The sequence below is a fragment of the Cygnus atratus genome, chromosome 3, assembly GCF_013377495.2.
Source record: "Cygnus atratus isolate AKBS03 ecotype Queensland, Australia chromosome 3, CAtr_DNAZoo_HiC_assembly, whole genome shotgun sequence".
Taxonomy (NCBI): domain Eukaryota; kingdom Metazoa; phylum Chordata; class Aves; order Anseriformes; family Anatidae; genus Cygnus; species Cygnus atratus.
In genome coordinates, this window is record NC_066364.1 from 60701122 (window position 1) to 60723473 (window position 22352).

Sequence of the window (22352 nt, forward strand, 5' to 3'; positions counted from 1 at the left end):
ACCTTTACAAGCCATTACTGCCCTGCATATCATAACTCCATAACTCTAAAAATATTATAGACAGTATAACAAAATTGCATGTCCTATGAACCCCAAATGTCTTCCTGTATTTTCTCTTTGAGGTGTAGATGAACAGCAGAGTAATTTGCTACTCCATTCTCCCATGTCTCATTAGCAGTAATTTTCATCATTTCTTTTGTATTTTAGAGGAGCATTTCTTTCCCAACAGCTCTGGAAAAATATTGCAATGCATAGTTATCTCTTCTCAGAATACAGGAGTTTATGAAACCCCATGCAGTATTGTGTGCTGTAAAACTCAGCTCAAAACTTGGAAAACAAATCACAAAAGGCTGCTGTAGAAAATTCAATAGCAACACAGTCATCTCAGCAGGGAAAAACATACATCGTAATTTATTCTTTTTTTATGGAATGTGAACAAGTTTATGAGATACTTAATTTTAAAAAGCTCTGTAAATGAATGGGGAAATTTTCCAGTGGTTTTATGTATTTGTGACAAATATTTCCAACAGCTGGTTCACAGAAGTCACTTCCAGCCTCTACTAATGAAGAATTACGCTGTCCGTTCTAGACGAATCAGTGTTCAGGGATGTGAAAAACATCACCACTGAGACCGAGAACTGACAAAAAGCTGTAATTTCAGAACAGTTAGAGAACAAGTATTATGATGCTTCAACAATGTAATGTAAAACAGGTTATAATTAAAAAGTTTATTGCCTCTGTATATCATGAGAATATCATGACCCCATGATTTCATACCACTTAATAGATTAAAGGTACTGCCTCAGGCATTCAGTGTGCTATAGCATTAATCCTTGTCTGACATCAGTGAAGTGTAAAATGGATTGGTACGTGGAATGTACTATTTATAGTGGAAATGGGCTCATTCTCATTACAATAGCAACCTCACAATGTACTTGTCTCTTTGTCCCTCAATGTAATTCACCAGACACAGGTACAGTTACAGATCATTTTTCTTCAGTCTGCCTTAGAGGGAAAGATTTCTGAGACATGGTTACTCTAAAAAAAAAAAAAAATCTTACTTTAAGTTCAGTAAGATAACCAAGCAATCTGTTTTAGGATGGGTTGATTGTGGAGTCCACACCAATCATCTCACCTATCATGAAAGACCACGTTCAACATTACCATTTGGGGTGGTTATTTTCAGCTGTCATTGATGTTTCTTGAACAAATTTCAAGAAAAAGATGGCCACAACAGCAGTCTGTATTCCAGAAAACCATTTAAGGTAACACTAATTACTGTCATGTATTTTACCTTAAAATTCTTCCATTGACATACATCAGTGCTTTATTGTGATGGTTTTGACCTCAGTGAAGAATTCATAGGAATCTTTTGCTCCCTCCCTTCCTATACCTGAGGCTTTCATCCCACCAAACGGCAAGTTCAGGTCTCTAACAAGCCAGCAGTTGGTCCACACCAATCCGGACTGTAGCCTTCGTGCCACCCGATGAACACGTCCTACATTGCTGGACCACACAGTAGCTGCAAGGCCATATTTCACACCATTGGCTCTTTCAACCACTTCCTCTTCTGTATCAAATGCTACCACACATGTCACAGGACCAAAGATCTCTTCTTGCATGCAACAAGATTCATCCTTGACTTCTGTAATAATGGTGGGCAACATGAAATAGCCTTTCTGGTTGCCTGCTGGGAGATCCAAGGAATCCACTCCCTCTCCACAGAGGATTCTAGCCCCTTCGGCCTGAGCTTTCTTCACATAGCTCCTTACCTGAGGAAGCAGCAGGAAAACATCATTCCTAAAGAATACAACATTCTCAGAGTCCACCTCTCCAGTCTGGATGAATCAACAGGAGTCCAGGAATATATCCAATGGCATCACACTGCCATTACTTCCTTTCTAATGACAGAGGGTTATTCCCCAGTTTTTGTTGTTATGTTCCTATATAAACCTAGCAGGCATCACTGTCAGCCCTTCTCAGTAAGTATTCTCAAAAAGGTAGGACCCATGGTGAAAATACAAGTGGTCCCAGAACATCCCTTCCTTTTTCCAGGAGCTTGGGCAATTGTGCCGTGGTTCACTCATTTACTTTGAGTGATCTGTAATATTTTTCGACTTCACTGGCCAGCTTATTAAATGTTTACACGCCAATAGAATGGTGAAACCATGATGAAGTCAACAGAAAATCTCATCAATAAAGTTATTTCCATCACTGTTGTTATCATATGGTATACATTGGTCATGCTATTGATCATCTTCTGGTCCAAAATCATTTCCTCATTTATCTCCCTATAGAAAACCACAGAGATACCGCTGCACTTCTTTCTCTTTTTCTTCTCTTAAGCACCTTTGTAGGTTAGACTCGGAAGTCCTCTGTGGTACCACAGACAGAGGATCTCAAGCAGTGGGCGTTCCTACCACTCTACTTCACAATAGGCTGGTGAACGTGCCGAGGCCTCAGGAAGAGGTTTGGCTTTCTCTCTCAGTCTGCGGTTTTCTGGAAGCTTCTTGTTTATACTGATCGTGTCAGATAGTTTGGGGACATGAGCATCTGCTGTCCTGAACTCTGTCTGAGACCACAAAAAGTCATCTCATGTAAGCCACTGAAGCAGACAACATTTAACTGTGCACTCTCAGCTCTCTACACCCATGCAATTCCAAATTCCTGCTGGCATTCCTAGGCACCTGCGCTTGTAGCCGCCAGAATGTGCAGAGTGATATAAAAATAAGACTTTTACCTCAGTCATTAACTGATGAGGCAAATAAGTGATCTCAGCAAATGCACTATTAAAATACATGAAAATGTTGCTGAGCTGTAACATTGGTCAGTATAAATTCATGACTTAGACATACCCATTTTGACTTATTTCACATCAAATGGGAAAATTTCTTATTTTATTTTCCCCATGCAGTTGATTTTTCCAGAGTAATCACGTTATCCCAGGCCACAGGCAACAGAAACTTTACCAAACAAATACCTTATATTGGCTTTGAATCCTAATCCCTTTCGTCTAATCTTGGAGAGGACATGGCATACACCTCTAAAAGCACCTTCTGTAATCCACTAAAAAATGAAACAAGATCAGGTAAACTCCATGTAACATCACCTTTTCTAGATGCTCTTTACTTATTAGTGCTCCCATGTCGACTGTAGGATCTGAGGGGCTCCCAACCTTCCACTTCTTGGCCTCTGCTACAAACCTCTTCACAAACTCACTGTATATACCCCTCTGAACAAAGATCCTGGAGGTGCAGAGACAGATCTCACCCTATCAAAACAAGCAAACAAAATCAGTTCATATTACATTGTATAACTCACAGGTTTTAGAAGTTACTTCCCAGAATAAGACTTGGGTCCCTGCAGCCTCAGGAGTGCAAACTACAATCACCAACACTGCAAAGCAGGATTTTTCCCAGATCAAAAAGGAAGAGAAAAAAAAAAAAGACAGTACAGTAATAACAGGATTGTTTAGTCACTTACTAACCCAAGCAGATCTGATTTTTTCATTGATTACATGCCATCTTCCCCAACATTTTTCATAGAAAATGTTATTTCCGTTTCTGAATGATCTTTCTCTTCCTTCCCTGAAAATGCCTTCCTGATGCCAGGCTATTTTTTTCTGAATGCGAGCCCTGATGTGATTTCATGGCTTTGGTGATCTCTCCTGAGGCTGGTGAAGAAGAAACGGGAACACTGGTAGAATCTGAGGGGAGTCTCCTAATTAAATTCCAACAAAAGTTTTCCACTTAACTTGCAGGAAGGAATTTAAAGCAACTGCTTCCTGGGAGGATAAACAATATATCTATTTTGAGAGGGGTAAGGCCACTTTGTTACCTCTTATGGAGAGCCCTAGGAAGAGCACCTTTTATTTTGTTTCCCTGTTTCTGGAATAATGAAAATATTTTCATATTTTTCCACTTGGGGTTTGCTCATAACACAGAATCTGGAAAAAGCCCTTGACAAATTAGGATTTGGATTCAAAGGTATGGACATATGTGCACACTCTCAGACACATGTAAACCTCCTGCTGCAAATGCAGAGTACAGAGGTGAGAGGCACCTGGTTGGCGAAGCTGGACCGCAGGGTTGTGGGGATGCATTGGCTCAAGTCGGCATCATCAAAGACAATTGCAGGGTTTTTGCCTCCCAGCTCCAGAGAAAGCTTTTTGCAGTGTGGGGCGCTCTTCTCCGTGATCCGCTGGGCTGTGAGTGTGCTTCCCGTGAAGGAGATGAGGGGGATGTCGGGATGGCAGACGAGGGCTTCTCCCGCCTTGGCGCCCGTTCCAAACACCACGTTCACTACCCCGTGGGGCATCCCTCGTGAGAAGAGAGGCACAAAGTGATCACACCCTTTCCCTTGCTCTGTAGGTTTCTGTTGTCTATGTTTTGTCCTTGGAGTTCAAAAATTACTAAAGACAAAGAATTACCCTCAGCTTAGGCAGCAGCTGACATGCATGGTCATGGGTTAAACAATAAAAGCCATTCCACTCATCAGCTTGCCTGACATCCATCATCAGTGACCCAATTTTCAGTTATTCTGTAGTAGGGAAGAAGCAGTTTTCCTCCCAGTTTTTTTCTTAAAAGCACACCAAATGCAACCATGAGAATCACCAAGTGCTGATTCTCATCGTCTTCCGCTCTTGTGGTTCCTCTGCTGGCATCATGGACATAGGAAATTCTCAAGGGGAGAGCAGGAGTGGAGAGGGAGACATGGGAAGACTTCTTCATGAGAAGATAGTGGAAAAAAATAGGGAAATAGCTGGGGTGGAGAGATGGAGTAGTATGATCACAGGGAGAGCTTTTCACTCTCCAGTGCAATAATCAGTTGCAGTAAAACAGCTTTCCCAAATTTTGTAAGCACTCTGATTTCTGCAACAGAAATGGTGCAGCAGGTCCACACAATTCATCCAGCCTAACACATTAAGGGATTTACCTGCTTTCTCCAAGAGTTTGCACATCATCCAAGCTGTAACAGATGTCATCTCACTTGGTTTGGCAACTACAGTATTTCCACATGCAATGGCAGGAGCTATTTTCCAGGTCAACAAATACAGTGGCAAATTCCAAGGGCTGATTAAACCAGCTACAAGAAAAAAAAAAAAAAAAAAGAAAAAGCAGGAGTTCAGTCTAATGGGATACAAAACTTGATCCTGTAACCTCAAGCAGTTATAAACCAGTTCAGATTTATGAAGGGAATTTAGCTATGGCTTGCATTTCCAGACAATTGCACAATAAAGCCTCACAGGCAGATAATTTTAAAAGATCAGTGCAAATGATCCTAAAGGTGATCAACCAGACTCTGAGTTTTGCTGCTTATTTGGGACAGAATCATATTCACAACTGCTTTTCAGGGTTTTCTAGGAACATTAAGGCAAAGCCATAAAAACTATTTACGTCAACTGGTCCATAGTAACATTTTGTGTTAGCCTAGATCACTCTTGCTTTATGCTACTCTTTGGAGACTTTTTCTTTTTCTTTCTTTTTCTTTTCTTTCTTTTTTTTTTTTTTTAAACACAGCACATATTTTCCTGATAAATTTTGGCCTAGCTTATGAGTGCCAAAGTTTATCAATGTGCTAACTGCTGTTTCCACAAATTGCTGAATTATCAGATATTTTTTTCAGTAACTGCCTCTGGAAATACTTCTACTTTACATATTAATAGAAAATGGAAGGAAAAAAAAATCTGTAATTGTTAGGTGTGACTGCTCATAAAAGCCACAGGATTCCTCGCTGTTTGACTGAGTAGATGTAGGGTTTAAGAAGGAGTGAATTTTACGAGCAATTTCACCAGAAGTACTTTTGTTCTCCATTGCTCACGTAAACTTTATAAAGAGTCCCCCTAGCTTAGCCGCTTTTTTTTTTTTTTTTAAGCAATTTAAACGTGAATTTGGAACATTTATACCTATTTATATAAAATTAATAATGGAGTCCTCGCCACTCCATCGGTCGTAAAGTGGGCCCAGGCACTTTGTGAAGCAAGAGCATCATCTAGTGGCCCAGCAGAGCAGCTCCCCGGCTCGAAGCCCACCCGTGCCCCGACTGAGATGTGGCGTTGTGAGCTGCTGCTGCTTTATTTCAATGGCAAAGTATCATAACTGAATTTACATGGAGTGGCTCAGGATTTAGCAGCCTAGTCACGTTTAGCATGCAGCCAGGAAACAATAAATGCTATCTTTGGGAAAAAAGTCCCGGTTGTCTGAGGCAGGCACTGCCCAGTTTTGGGGGTTTCAGGAGCACCGCACCAACTCCCACTGGCTCCCGTGAGGTGTAATGCACGCAGCCCAGGCTTGCCATCTCGGTGCACTCTGTGGTGTGATGGAGGATAGATGAGGCAAAGAACCGGAGGTTGTACACGGCCCGGGGGATGTCCACCGTTCTAGCAAACATAATAGTTTTTCCTGAAACAAAACCAAGAACATTGCTGTGTTATCACGAGCAGAAAATAGCTACTCTAAACACCATTGAGCTTTAAACTGTGCTCTGAAAACAGTGGTTTGCATGTTCTGGGGGGAAATGCCTTTTGTCCTGCACCCGAGTAATCCCCGACACAGCATAATCATCATCAGTAAGAGCTCCCCTGTAATATGTAACAGCTCAAGTCAACGCTTTGCAAGTCAAAGAAGCAAACCTTCAAATGCCACAGGAACCCAAAATCAGGAACTTCTACAAAATTCATGCGCATCTACACCAGTTTGCACCAACAGCTCACATATACTAAAAATCTGGACCATGTCCTCTATTTCAGTACTCATCAAGACACTGTATTTGAGATCAACAGATCACATTTTTACCCTGGTCCTTTGACTCTGCTTGGGCAAATTCTTCCAGGTCATGTTCAATCAGGTCTGCCAATTTGTTCATGATCTGAGATCTTTCCAATGGACTTTTTGAGGACCAAACTGGGAAGGCATCTTTGGCAGCTCTGACAGCAGCTTCCACCTAAAAAAAGCAAAAGAGCAGTGGTGAATATTAATGAAAGGCCTTAGAGAGAATATCAGTCAATCAGACCTGCTCATATTTGAGAGGTTAATAATACAAATCACATTGCTGGGAACACTGCATCTCTTCAGAGTTGTGACAATTGATAGCTTCTCCACTTCCATTTTCTCAAGACATTATCCCATAACTCAAAAAATGCTATTGACAGTTTCTTTTCTTGATACAGCATTTCACTCTAACTCTGGCTTTTCTCTAAACTTGTGGGCAACCCTCCAGGACTGGAGGAAGTGTCAGGCCAGTCACCTGGCACCAGCAAGCGCCACTGGTCCAACGCATGCAGAATCTGGTTTCTCATGGAGGAAGGTACAGGAGTTTCCTGGAGCAAATGCAGCCTCAGTTTGAATATCCACAGTTTGGCCTTGCAACACAGGACATGAGCAATGAAAGTAAGGGGTTGTGGAAGGAAAAGACTGCATGCCCTGCTAACCTCTGATTTCCTCTCCCTTTTCCCCAGTTGGTTCAAGCAAGGACTGAGAACATGCCTATGGAAGAGCCACTCAGAGAAAAAACTTATTCTTACCTGATCACAGCTGGAAACTCAATAGTGTCCCCACATTAGAAAGGAGCATTTTTTATTATTATTTTTTTAAACACTTGTGTTTTAGTTATTTCTCTCATTAAATACCTAGTGAAGGCTACAGATATGGAAAAAAAAATATCATTATATGCATTTATATTGATGCTAGACATAAGCCAGCTAAGACTACCAAAAAGGACCAGTGACTTACTGTGTGAGGTCAAAACTGTGGTTTGCAGTACTGGAAATGTGAAATGTCTTCTTCCTTTCTCTCTTCCATTTACCTATTCTAAATTTGCTCCCCCAACTAGCTTAATACATTTATAACTGACATGTATTTCTGTCTGCTGATCCTGTGAAATTTGGGAAGAGTCCAGAAGGTTCACTGACTCAGCCTTAGGCACGGGGAGCAAGAGCTTTGTGCACAAAGTTAGTTTGCTGTCGCCTAGGAGCAGTTCCCTGCTGCTGAGGTGTTTTGGCTGGCAGCAGGCCTGAGCTTCACGTCCCACTGCCCTTCTGTGACGCTGCTCTGCAGCACGGCTGGAGGAGGCACAGCACAAACACATTCACAATAGGTCTCCCTCCAACCCTGATGGAGTAGCAATACTAAACACCAGCCAGCCAGGCTGGCAGCAAAGCCCTGTGGCTTTTTTGTTGTTGTTGTTTAAATCAGTTGAAAGCAGAAATGCTGAGGCACTAACGAGCCTCCTGTTCTTACCCCTGCAATCAGAGTGGTTCCAAACAGCGTTCATCAATATGGTGATAGGCACTTTATAAATATAAATATATTATTTTATTATAAACACATAATATTTTATAATTATAATGAAACAAAAGTTACATATATTATCATTTTTATTATACAAACATCATATTTATATTTAAATATAAAACAATAGCGGCTGTTTTGCTGGTGTTTTCCCCAGGATGTACATAGTTTCTGCATGGTCCTTCAGCCTGACTTTTCTGAATACTGGCAGGATACCAGCACTTTTCTAAAGTAGAACAGACTTCAAACAATTAAAATTCAACAGAAAGCTCTCTCCCCCATCAATCTTTTTCTCTGGGCACTTAAAGTAGTTACCTGGGTCTATTGATTTATAAATGGGTCTATCCGGATGCTGTTTACCAGTCTCCCAGATTGCTAAAATGGCTACCAACACCCTTCCATATTTTAATTAAATGCACTATTTCATAATTTTTGATTATATATCACTTAATTGCTTCTACTGCCTAGCATATGCATCAAGGTGGGCTTTTAGCTAAAGCTTAGTTGATTTCCCGTAATTTTTGCTCAAAAATTTCTTCAGCTTTGTGTAACCTAACCAAGTAATTAACCAGGAGGATGTCGATGTAATATAAATTAGATGATTCTGGCCTCTGCTAATGTTGTCAGAGCATTGGACATGAACAGGAGAAATTACGGTCTTCCTCAAAATAAGAGACAGAGTTTGAGGGACAGGATGTTAGTGGTCTGGAGGCCAGACTGGGAGATAAACCAGCTCAGACAAGGTCATACAGATCATTGGCCAAGCCCACAAACCCAGACTCTACCCTTTCGATTGTAGGTCAACCACCAAGCTTCTGGAGTACGGCCAAAGCAGGCCTGGGAAAGGGGAACTGCAGCTTCTGGAGTGAGTCAGGTGTGGAAGGCAGGCTACCCTGAAAAGGTTCATCCTCTGTGAAACGATACCACCTTCACTAATTAACTTGTTCTTCCACCCTCCTGTCATTAGGTGCCATTGTGGTGCTGCTTCTCATCTGTCCTCTCCTCTGCTGTCTTTTCCACCTGGTGCTGCAATGCTCCAAGAGAGGGCTGATGTGAGGGGAAGACTATCTGCATTTTTTAACCCTCCAGCAAGTTTAAAAGGAAGAAGTCACATTTTCACAGACAGCAGAAGATAAAATTAGCTAAGGAAGGAATGAAGTGACAATAGACTAGTCTAAAAAAGCAACAGAGAAAAAAAAAAGGCTCATACAGAAGTAGTAAGAGGGAGCACAGGTTAAACAGTTAACTAGTTTGACTAGCAAAAAGTGAAGAAAGTCAAGCCATAAAGAAGACACGCATAAGAATTCAGCTATGAACTTGTGTCTGAAACACTTCCTTCTGCTTTCCTCTCCTGCACAAGAAAGGGGCAGAAAGAACACACTTTAAAGCTATCATAAAAGGTTCACATCAAAATACCCAAAACTGCCCTGGGGAAGACATTATGCGTGCTTTCCCTGTGGGAAGATGCATAGGAGCAAGATTCTTTAAAGAGATTTTTTTTTTTTTTAAAGAGATTTTTGCCAGGCCTAATTAGCAATCATCACCCTGTCTTATGGAGATGAAGGGCATCTGTTCAGCCTGCATCGTGGTTTTGGCAGAAACCAGCTAACCTGACCCCTGCAGCTGACCTGGTGTTGAATACCATGGCCAGCAATGGGTTTCCCCTCTGTCTCCATTCTCTGTCCTAACTTTCCACTAAAACCAACCAGAAAATCTCCAACAAGATGTTGAGCCTTGCGAGAGAAACACAAATTCTTCATTGAACCTGGACTTAGATGCTTATTTTGAAATCTCTAGATATCCTCTAAGCAGTCTGTGATTGCACTTTCTCCTCCAGCACATTCCACTAGTCACCAGTGGATGCCAGCTCTGCAAAGCCCAATCTTTTTATATAGCTGTCTAATGGCAGGAGCAAAGCACTTGCTGACTTCACAGGACCCAAACACTATGCACGATCCCCAAGCTGAAAGAGAAACACCATTGTTCTTCACATATATTTGAACTACAGCTCCAGCATGGCCAGTAGCCTAGTTTTGTTAAGTTGCTCTGGCATTCTCACATCTCTCTTGTTTTTATGATTCTGCAAACAGGAAGATTTGCACCTGCACATCAAAGAGAAGTCTTTTCAGGCATAGTTAAAGGTTAGAGTGAACTTACACAGATGTATTCTAGCAAACCCAGCCTGTTACACTTTAACCCTTGGTCATCAGCATCTAGCAAATATTTACTCAATTGAAATTACAGTGCAAAGGTTTCTGCTGAAAGAAGCAAGATGTCAACAGGGCTGAAATGCAAGTGGAAGGAACAGTACACACAGTAGCAGTTTGTTTTTTTAAAAAATAACTGTTTTGAAAATGAAAATGCAGTACACTACTAGTGACTGTTTTCCAAGCCTTCGAGCCTTTTGCATTATGTTACCTTTTCCAGTTGTTTCTCTCCATGCCAAACCTGAAGCAATGTGGTAGACACTTCTAGGTCCCAAATAAAGCAGCAGCAATGACACTGCAGCTCGCCCAATGAACGTTATGTTACCCTTCTACACTAGAATACATTCAAGGTACCCAGAGATATTCATCCCACCAGAGAGCACAGGTCTAGGAAGCATTATGTTGATGCAGAGGACAGATTGCTTCATAAGGAAATGTACCCTCGCTGCAGCTTTTTTTTTTTTTTTTTTTTATGACACCTCAGGGGAAGAGCCGGAATGCCAAAATCCTTTTAAATGACAACTGCAAATGATCAAGGCACAAATGTAGAACACTGTATACAGTGCCTCTAAGTTTGTTTACATTGGCTTAGGTTCTAGCCTGTAACTTTTTAATAGCAAAATGAAAAAAAAAAAAGAAGTATTTGCTGCCACAGCAATAAATTACAGTGTTACAACACAATCAAGAACTTACTCATTTAAACCTTAAAGTCTTCAGCATTTATTTTTTTGATCTCTCACCTTCCAACTTCTCCCACTCACAACACGCATTTAACATTTCTACTTCTCTGTGCCATTGGATAGTACTCACCTCTTCCTTGCCACTGTCTGGCACCCTGCAATAGACATCTCCCGTGGATGGATTATAGGAGTCTATGTAGGAGGAACAAGGAACAAATTTGCCAGCTATAAAGTTTTCCAGCACTAAGAGAGCCTTTGAGTGAGCCATTGTTAGCTGCTTGCTTCATCAGCGATTTTTTCCTAAGAGGTGTCAATTTAGATTTGTAGTTCTGTAAGTATTTGCACAGCAAGTTTGAACTCCTCCCCTCTCTCTCCGTCTTCCCTGCATTGCTCGTTCATAAGTCAGATGAAACTCCGGCAACAACAGAAACAAAGAGTGAAGGGGGGAAAATTACTATTTCTGTGACTTCCCCCACCCCGGGAGCTGAAGCAGGGAGGTAGGATCAGATTAAGATCTATGAAGAGAGTTCCTTTCTCTTTATGGGAAAAAAGCACTGAAGAAGGGGAGAAAAAAATTGCTCACAGGAAAATTTCTCCCTGTTTTTCAAGCTACAGTCTGCAGAAAGTCCTTCTGCAACAGCTATACAAAATAATTCAAGATTCAAATACTTAGCCAGGGACCTACTCCTTCCCATCAGTAAACACAGAGAAAAGCCACTTGTACTAGCTTGTCTGCAGCTCACGTTTACTGCTTTATCATCAGCGCTTGTGCTTGTAACCTCCAAAACAATTGTTCTGCTAAGATAACAGATTTTAAACATAAGAAACTCAATATTTTCCTCAAACTAAGCAATACAAACGAGTGACACTTCAGTCAAAAACTGTTGAGATGCACAATCCTGCCTGGTACACTTTGTGGCATGTTGTCAGAAATCCACTCTTTAAAAAAGAACAAGACACCTGCTTTCATATTTTGTCTTTCCTAGCTATTCCAGTGGAAAGTATCTTACTATAGAGAAGCCTATTATATAAAATTAAGTTTTGCTTCAACTTCCCAAGAACCTCAACTTCCCAGTAACTGCTGTCTAAAACATATTTTTCTCCAAGAAAGAATGCTTAGACTATCAAATGGCTCTAATATTGTATGCCATCTCTTTGCACTCCACACTTACTCAAACTGCTACATCCATATTGAAGATCAGAATGCCTATTTCTTCTATGAAGAAAGGCTCAGAGAGCTGGAGATGTTCAGCCTGGAGAAGGGAAGGCTCTTGGATGACCTTACTGCAGCTTTTCAATACTTAATGGGGGCTTATAAAAAAAGATGAAGAGCAACTTTTTGCTTGGGCAGACAATGACAGGACAAGGGAGATTGGTTTTCAACTACAAGAGGGGAGCTTTAGATTAGAGGTTAGGAGGAAGGTTCACTCAGAGGGAGGAGAGGCACTGGAACAGGTTGCCCAGAGAAGTTGGGGATGCCCCCCATGGCAGGGGGGGATGGAACTAAGCAATCTTTAAGGTCTCTCCCAACACAAGCCATTCTATGATCACCAGGAGATTGTGGACATCTCAATCAGCAGCCTAGAAAGTTTTTGAAACCTAGACCACTGCCAAGCCATAAAATTTCTCTTGGATCAACACAAATCATGATTGAATAAAGGTGATATGGCTCTGTTGCCCAACAACAGATCTTTTATTCATCAACCAATTGGAGCCTCTGGGGAAGGGTTCAATTCAGTGTCGAAAGGTAGCACCGTCATGTTGAAACTGGATTAGGTAATACCTCTGGCTCTCCCAAGCTACACAGGGGGAAAGCATGTCCTAGCTTTTCTGCAGTCACAGAATACAGAGTACCAAAATTTATGGCAACTACGTGTGAGAAGGGTTATCAGAGGTTCATTCCATATCACACTTCCTTGTCTACAAGCAGCAAGGAACTTAGAGTCTTAAAACTGAAGACATATTCTTCTGCTTGCAGCACCTCAGAAGACCCCCAACATAAAATCAACCTTAACATTTTCTAGGACTGAACACAAGTTCAAATGGAACAAGTTCAAAACAGGAGCTTGTCAGTATGCACTTCTGGAATCTTACAAGTGCACTGAAACATTCATGATTGGCATGTTGAAACTGCTACATATTTAAATGCAATTTCTGGACTATGAGAAGATGTACTAAATAGTGATATATCATAAGCTTCAGTTTTGGCAATAACAGCTTTCACGTATTCATAGGATGTGGCATTATTCATTTCCACATAAAGCATCTCTAATACTTCTACAAACATGCATGCAGCAAGGAGTAAAATTTATATATGTGGTCAAGTATAACAAATACCTGCTGAACTGGGGCTAAAGCGTGCAATTAAAAAACAGGCTACCTTTCACTTGTGTGGAAAGAGTAGGCATGAACCAGCACAAATGCATGACTTTGAACAAAATAACAATCATAGGTTTCTTGTGTTTACTATGCAGAACACAGCTTTACAAGCTTCAGTTAAACCAAGTGACTGATGCATTCAGCTGAGTACTCTAGTTCTTTCCCCCACGCTGTGATCAAACCAGAGTTCTCTCCGTGCTGCACCTGTGTACATTTCCTGGAGTTCCTGAGGACCTCTCACAAAAAAAACCCCACACGCCTTCCAAACTGTGGTAAAGGGGAGTTGTCCTGAGTTTATTCTGGAGATGGCAGAAGAACCCTACAGAACTCTCGTCAGCTGGGTGGCTTCACCTGCCCTCTGCCTGAAAAGCGGGACGGAGTTACAGGCTTCAGTAACCAAAACAATCTGGCTTCAGCATATATCTCAAGATTAAACTCCCAGCTTTTGTTCAAAAGAGTACTACATCTGGGTGAAAAGGATGTATACGCACAGTAGCTGCACTAAGCAGCAGCGGGAGAAAAGCAGAAATTATTTCCAGAGAAAGACAAGCCACTTGCCAGTTTTGCATTTTAGTTTGCAAGTTTACACTGAAATTTATGAATTATGGAAAGCAAAGAAAGATTTAAAAGAATTTAGAAGTGCTTAAGTAAGAAAAAATCAAAGAGTCAAAATTATGCTCTAAGTTATTTTATTAATTTTACATTTTAAAAAATAAAATTAGCCAATGTTGGCACAGCTTCCACTACACAGCAAAAGAAACTTTTTTTTTTTTAAATAAGTTTTGGGACAGGAAAAACAGTCCTGGGACAACACTACATGCCAGTCTCTTGGAACCAGAGTAGATAGTTCTTTTTTCCCTGAATATGCATTCAATTCAAACCTCAAAATATATTAGACCAATAAAGTTACTTTACTGAATTAATGTGCAGCAAAAAAAGCAAATCAAAAGAAAATATGTAAACAATTTATGTCTGGAAGTAAGCAGTTTGTTTTGCGATGATTCACCTCTTTTTTTCTCTAATTCAACTTTCTAAGATTTTTCCATCAAGCTCTTTAAGGGGTAAATTCCACATGGAGTAATACACGGACTCTTGTGATCACTAAGTGCAACATTAGCAACTTCTTGTCAGTTGGCATCTTGTTCTGTAGTGGGAGAGACTGATGAAGGGCTCCCCAGAAGTCTAATACAAAGTAACTTTCGTCACCATCTTCTATCCCCAAATTAATTGCACTTGTTCCTTCAGCTGAAGTAACTGGATTCTTAAACAGATGTTTGGTTATCTGATTGCATTTTGGTTGGATTATGGAAGTTCTGGCACCACTGTCATTCTTTAATCTAAAAATAGGAGCAAAAGGAAGAAAAACTGGTGAAAAATGAAGTACTAATTGTAAAATGATCACCTCTTTTTAACATGGTACTGTTAAACATGGGAAAAATAATTCCTTTTGCTCTGAAATTCTCTGGAACAAGTTTACAAGGACTAAAATAGTAACACCTAAACAACAGTTTAGTCTCCAGTTCCACAAATATCAGACATCATAGATCTAAATATCACCTAAATATCACCCCACTCACTGCAAATTACATTTAGTAAAAAAAAAAAAAAAAAAAAAAAAAAAGAGAGAGAGAGAGGGAAGGAGGGAGAGAGAGAGAAGTGCAAGATCAAAGCCCTCATTCTGGATCCTACTTAAAACCAGATATCATTAAAGCACCGAGCCTCTGGTAGACCAGAGAGAAGCCTGAAATTTTCAAGCTCTAATTGCACATTTTAACATTAAGTGACTTAGCTTTAAGTCTCAGTACCAGAACTTAGTTAATGTAACTAAATTTCTCTCCCTCTGGTCTAGAATTAGAATTTAAATTCTAATTAAAAGATCATAGTGATATTTTTTTTCACATGACAGATAAAGGGACATTTTTATTTTTTGCTCCTAATACAAGGTAAAGCATTTTTATTTAGCCCCACAGCTTCCTCCCACTTACACATGATTGGATAAAGACTAATGTATACTAAAACTGTGAAGAGCTATTTTTAACTAGTGAGAGAGGAAAAAAACATACAAGATTCAAAAGTTAGAAACAGATAAATTTTTGCTTCTTAATAAATTGAACAGAACTGTGGCAAGTTTTCCTTATACCTTTCTGAAGCATGGCCTCTTTTTCAGCAAAATAAATTCACTTTTTAAAAGCTAAAGGGTATAAAATCAACTTTGTCGTAATCATAAAAAATAAATGTTAAATGAAGTCAACACTATTCCTTTAGAGTATAGAAATTCCACTATAACAACAACATACCTCTGTGATAACTCCTGCAGCAATAGTAGAACCACTGTAGCGTAACATAAATCTCCCAAGCTCTTTAAAATCTTTATACAACTCTAGAGCAACAGGCCTTTGAGTCTGTAGTTCTATTAAAGCATTCTGGCCTTTAGTCAGGAACCTGAAAGTAAATAAGCAGAAAACTATTAGAAATATATGCATGTATAAATGAAAACAGTGAGTAAATGGAAAAAAATAAACTTGTAATGCCAAAAGTATAATGATCAAGCTTGATTTCAAGTGTAACCCAAGGCACCAGACTGAAAACTCATTCACCTGGAGCACACCTTTTAAAAAAGCATCTGATTTTAATTTAAAAGCTTCCAGATAAGGGCATCCACCGCAACATTTAGAAAATTATTTAGGATGTAATTATCCCATTAGCACCTGGTTTTTACAAGCAGGAGAAATCAGTCTTGTTTTAAACCCCAATCCTAACACTGAAGATCCAATTCATTATTCTGTGGAAGTCATGACTTTTCTTCTCATTACCTTTCAGTAACAGTCTGAGCCATGCAATTTCTGGAAAATTATTATTCTGATAATGTTGCATATATCAAATAACACCTCTGTCCAAATACAGCTTTAAATAACAAGAGTGACGTTCCCATAGTTTAACTTGTATGGGAAGATTCTTTGTTTTTCTCTGATTGACTGTGTATTAGAAGTTACTTTAGACAGTAACCCATCTCCAGAATTGCACCAAGGTTCCCACACTGTTTCAGGAAGAAAAGAGATAATGCATGTCATTTTACTTCTCAGGTGCTCAGCACTCATTAAGTGGGAATACAGTTTTTCACTTTGAAAACCACTCTGAAATCTAAACATGAACCAACTATAACAATGAAAGCATATTTTTATGTCCTTATAAACATATTATTGCTTCTTAATAGAACCAACCTTCTTGCTACCAATATTTTAACTAAAAATCAGCCCATTTCTTGTGTAATCATTAACTATTTAAAACACTTACTTAGGCTTTTTCTTTGTCACTTCACCAGTGCTTTTGTGCAGGACACTCAATAATCTTCTAATAGTAGCAGGTTCACTTACGGTTTGATAGTGTAAAAGCACCTAAAAATATTTTTTCAATTATCAAATATTATAAAATAATCAGAAATCCTAGGTGTTAATACTTGAAAATATCAAGTTTCTTTAAGAGTGATCTTTAAAACAAAATCTTATAAAAATCCTCTCACAGGAGGAGTTACTGTATTCAGGAACTGATTCAATTTATTAAACTGTGTGTTCTCTGCCAATATGACAAAAAGGTCATGTACTAGTTCATCATAACTACATTTTTCATTCTTCAGTGTTTTTTTTGTGTCATGTCATTGCAGTTCTGTAGCATGAACTGATTCCCCACCCCCTTACCCCCAAGGTATCTTATAATCAAGTGCATCATTATAGTCCTATAGGGTACGTGCTTTCAAAAGAACAGTCTAGCCTGACTCTATGGTGGAACAACGTTCCCCGAAACGTTTAGCTAGGTATCAGAAGTCAGTAAGAATGTGCATGAGCAATCCTAAAGCACCTTACATCCTCTTCAAATTGCAGAAAAATCAGTTTCTGCTGGAGGCAGGGAAGCACATATGGACAATAAATGACTCTTTGTATTAGTGGGTGTGGGAAAGAATGTGGAGAGGAAAAGCCCTGAGCAACCTGTAATGAAAGTAAGAATTTTCAAAGAGACTTACAGGGAATCCTTTAGTGATTGGAACCTCAATATTAAAAATGAGAATCCGAGCTCTGAATCGAGTGCAAACTTTAATGGGCTCCTTGGGATCACAAAATACACAGCCAACACTACAAGAAATGAGAACAAAACTTGACATATATATCTTGATTTTAAAATATTAATTGCTTCACTGGAAGGAAAACAAACAAAGCAAAGACACCAACATTTTAACAGTAGCTTGAAAAAAATAATCAGGAACACCTTATTAAAAACTGTAACCTAATTAATTTCTATACAATGTCTATGCTGTTTTGTGGGCATGCATGAAGAGGCCTGTCTAGTTCAATGAACAATTACATCCATTGCTAATCAGTTTCTAAAAATGTCACCGTTTCCTGTGTGTAGGTACTTTTAAGAATTAGACTTTCATTCAGAGACTAATTGTTCCAGATCAACAGCATGAAATACTGCCGGGTGCCCAAAACTGCAGTGCTGCTGCCTGTAATTTAACTATTTTGTGGATAAATGAACATCATGATCAGGACTCTCAAAACTTAAGCTCTCCCAGCAGCACTCACTTCCAAAGAGCTTTACTTCTAATAAACTGAGTCACAAGAAGGCTGATGCCTTCGAGCACAAGAAGGCTCGTTAAGGTAGACTAGACACAGCTTTTTCAGAGCAGTAAATTTTAACCATCTAAAATGAAAGAAAAATTAATCCCACACAGATAGTGAGCTGCATGATTAAACCTACATATCAGATGTAATCTATTTTCATCAAAATCAAGAGGACTTAAAACTTGTAGCTCTTCTTGACAAATCTATTACATCTCCAGAAGAGAAATGACATCAAAGAATTGAATCAAGCCTTCATTCAATAAGTAGATTTTTTTCCTCCATTTACCAACGAGAATCACACACCATTGTGAAATAGAAAAAAAAAAAAAAGAGCACAAATTTGCAAACTATCAAGACAAGGTGTTTTCCAAACAGTAGCTTGAAAGTTTCATGTTTGAAGTCCAACAGGAACGTAAAAAACCTGTACAAATTATGGTTCCAATTATCAAGCCTGAATAACAATTGTCACTTACCTAAAAGTTCAAGGCTTAGCACAAAACCTACAGACTGGAATAGACACAAAATGATTTGCTATGTCTCATTAAATATGTCCAAGGAAAAAAAAGTTCAACCAAAAGAAAAAGCAGCTGAATGTGTTGAACAAAGTTTAGCACCAACTTTGCTTCTGCAGTTTTGCCTATTGGTATGCAATGACAATTGTTTGGATGTGTTTTTTAGAATGATTTATGATTTTATAAGCTCTTCAAAAATCTTTTCTTTCATTTAGTAATACGGATTTATTTAATTCAGCACTTCAGATATCCAAGGAGACGTCTTAAGGAAAAAGGCTCTGAAGGTTGCCAGTGTCAGCACGACATACGACAGCTAACAGTATTCTTCTGAGGTTGCCGTTGTACATATAGCAGATGTTTCCAACGTTTGTACATGCAAGCCAGGTGATATGTATCACTTCGGTTTTAAATATCCTGGTAGCCACATCATTCTTCAAGTAAACCGCTGATTGTTAAGTGTAATAGTTATAAAGCTTTTCATTAAAAACAAACCGTTACTTAGACTGAAACTCCGTTTTGCTCACTTGATTTTGATGATATCCATGCCGGTCAAAGTGAGACTAACGTGATCTCCTGCTGCAGCCCAATCAACTGGTTCATCATGCAGTGTGATTCCTGGAAATGAGTAAGAACAGAACCTCACAGTGAAGTACCTAGGTTCTGGGCTACAAACAAACAGCTCTGTTTGGGCCATTTGTGCTTCATCAACCATTACTCATCAATTTTCAGTATGAATGGGTTGAGAGTAAAAGCTTTTTAACTGAGAACACTGAGGAAGCATTTTTTCTTCCTTGGTGAGGACTCACTATTCTCTCACCCCACCCTGCACAATAACATGGCTTTATTTAAGCCAGAAGAGGGGACCTGGCACTTGTCACACAGCGCAGATGACGCAGTCCTGAAAATGCCGTAGTACTAATATCTCCGTGTCTGCCCCACCCTTCCTTTGAGGCACATGCACACCCTAGACCGCATCTTTCATATACTTTAATGGTACTATGTCAACTTTCATTTACCTTAAGTGGGTTTGCTGACTCTTTCATAAAAAAGCGTAACAGATGCCTTTCGTTCACAACATCGCATCTATTAGAAAGCATCATTAAAAGTCATTTTATTCTGACTTCTATGTATTTTAAATACTTTAAAAGATACCCTGGTAGGTGAAGATAAAACTAATTGTTCCCGATTAAAAATTCTGAGGTTTTTGGTAGACACCAAGATTGATATTTCTCAGCAAAAAACACTTCATAATTACTGCATACATTTTATAGGATCTGGTTCTATTTCACTACAGACTGTATTTATTTATTTGCAAATGTTTCCAAAAACCACTTGTCAAAGCCATGCCAGAAAGCATCATTCAACTACAAGCATGTTAAGCACTGCTTTTTAAACAGCGTTGATAATTATTTCACATATATGCGTTATTCTCACAGAATGATAAATGAAGTTCAGTTTCTTGAAAATGAAAAACTGAGATTCTAATGTGCACACTACATTAATATATTACAATAAATTAAATTCTCTCTTTTTTACAATAAATATAGATAATACATGCTTAATGAACTAACACTCCTTATCTTCACCCATGTTTTAGCCATATGAGAGAGCGGAACACAAGAAAACCATAGACTTGTACCACTGGGGATTCTCAGACCAAATATGATCTCCCCCCAAAATTTTTTCATGCCACTTCCCCCATTCCCAAAACTGATGGGTGAATATAGCAGTGCAACACCTATTCTTATACACACCACTGTAACGTTCCTGTGCATTGCAAACAACACGTGTACAACAGTATAAACAGGCACACTGAAGAGCTGCTCAGATTAACACTAAGCAAGCTGGTTCTGGAACAGAGCAGAATAGTGACAACAGCACACTGCTGAATTCAGGCAAATAGTTACCTATTCATTTATTTTAAGGGCTTCATTTTTTATTCATTGATCCATGTAGGAAAACCATAATTTTATCCTTCTGTTTGCATATGGAACAAAACCAGCTTTGCAGCACGAAGACAGAAAGCTAAAAACAGGTGAATACTCAGTATCTTGACTTAGCTATTTCTCTTTTCAGAAATCAAATGTATTAAAATTTAAATCCAATTTCGTTCTCTTTTGTTGTTGCTCAGGACAATTATATCCTGAAAGTTTGTATATTAATGAAAGGATTAGTGACAAACTGCATAGAACAAACAGCATAAAATTAATTCTCATGCTTTTCCAGATCTAATTTATCAGATTCATTTCTAAAGGTTGTTCAGTATCTTCACACTTCCTAGCAGCAGTAACACTGCACAGCAAAGCTGAATATTAATGATTCCTGTACTGCATTTATTTATTACAGATATTGCTGGAATTCAGAAGTTTTTAAAGTTTTCTCATAAAACAATGTCAAAATTATAAGGCCATAACATCTGGAATATCTGTTATGGCAAAAAAAAAGGTAAAAAAACATGCAAGACTTTGCATACTCTTCATAGACATATTTATACAGACACAGTCACATCTAAAGAAATTCGTTTTATGCTTTCACATTTTATGTTTGACAGTTAGTATCAGTTTGACAGTCTGTTACCATTTCAGTAACTGCTTCTAGCCCAGTATTGACCTGAAAGTAAACACGCTTCTGAAGACTGTACCTTTTGCAGTGCAAGTTTCATTAGGAGGCATTGCCAGAAGTCGTTCTCCAACTTGAATATAGCCTGCTTCTATTTTTCCAGTCACACAAAATCCTGATCCTTGGTCTGCAATAAACACAGTAATAATTTGAAACAACTTCATAAGGTCAATTTCCCATCACAAGCTAGCCCTTGAGAAATGCATAGATAAGTTTTTAATATAACGAAGGTTTTTTTTCCACTGTAAAGAGTTCAGTACTTGCAAGTTAGCCAGCTGTGCATCATAGTGAAAATGAAACATTAAATTCAAAACCTCTAGATCTTATGTTTTTGAGAACTAAGGGAGAAATATCCTTCGTTAAACAGATGTAGGAACATGAAGAAATATTTTTTAGTTTTTCAATATTAGATTAAGCCCCTTAATTTCTAGGGATTTTGTTTAATTCAGGATTTCCTCACTGTAAGTCCAGATTTAAAAAAAATACACCACAGTCATAAAAATTCTCATGCATACAGGTGCAACTTCCTATGTCATTTACTCTTTAACTGAGTCAGAATCCTACATGCTCTGTCTGCATGTTTCTTTTACTCCTAGAAAATAATAATAAAAAAAAAGATCCTGTCTCATCCTGTCCTATTTAACAGTAGTTGTATCTGTGGATGACTTATGCACTTCTAAGTAAAAGATCTGCAATTTGTTTTTCTTCTCGAATGTCCACATACCTTACCAATATGTTCATTGATCAGCAACTAATCAGTTATTTTTAAAAGGTGTACTACACATCCACATTTATACATATACACCTTAAGAAATTCCCCATCCATGTAGCATGTTTGTGGGTGTGTTTAAAAAAGAATCCTCTGCAGTGATTCTGCAGACATTTTCAGTATCAATGCAAAAAGCAAATATATCTTTTGTCAAATATTAGAAGTCAGTGATCAGCAAGCGTCTTAGTTTTTTAGTGTGTCCTATTAATCTTGAGTCTCATACCACCAGCTCTTTCTTTTCCATTTATTGCTATTATTGATTAACATTTCCATCTATCGAGC

The 22352-nt window shown here is 38.8% G+C and overlaps 2 protein-coding genes across 4 annotated transcripts in view; both read right to left on the reverse strand.

Moving 5' to 3' along the window:
- Nucleotides 1-481: 481 nt before the first annotated feature.
- Nucleotides 482-11496, reverse strand: ALDH8A1 (aldehyde dehydrogenase 8 family member A1). Of its 2 annotated transcripts, XM_035538997.2 has the most exons (7): nucleotides 11306-11496; nucleotides 6795-6942; nucleotides 6246-6401; nucleotides 4936-5085; nucleotides 4063-4319; nucleotides 3110-3271; nucleotides 482-1772 (listed from the first exon to the last, which is right to left on the reverse strand). In XM_035538997.2, exons 1-7 carry the CDS (start codon nucleotides 11441-11443, stop codon nucleotides 1320-1322), a joined length of 1464 nt encoding a protein of 487 aa, XP_035394890.1. In that variant the 5' UTR covers nucleotides 11444-11496; the 3' UTR covers nucleotides 482-1319. The 2 variants fall into 2 exon arrangements, with proteins under 2 accessions (XP_035394890.1, XP_035394892.1); XM_035538999.2 differs by lacking the exon at nucleotides 3110-3271 and having other exon boundaries at nucleotides 1048-1772.
- A 2733-nt stretch (nucleotides 11497-14229) lies between these two features.
- HBS1L (HBS1 like translational GTPase) overlaps nucleotides 14230-22352 on the reverse strand; it is a 60945-nt gene continuing 52822 nt past the window's right edge. For both annotated transcript variants that reach the window (XM_035539000.2, XM_035539001.2), the window contains 6 exons: nucleotides 21324-21428; nucleotides 19207-19297; nucleotides 17573-17681; nucleotides 16849-16949; nucleotides 15852-15996; nucleotides 14230-14891 (listed from right to left, as the gene is read on the reverse strand). In XM_035539000.2, coding sequence (XP_035394893.1) covers nucleotides 14880-14891; nucleotides 15852-15996; nucleotides 16849-16949; nucleotides 17573-17681; nucleotides 19207-19297; nucleotides 21324-21428 — 563 coding nt within the window. In that variant the 3' untranslated portion in view covers nucleotides 14230-14879. The remainder of the gene's footprint in view (nucleotides 14892-15851; nucleotides 15997-16848; nucleotides 16950-17572; nucleotides 17682-19206; nucleotides 19298-21323; nucleotides 21429-22352) is intronic.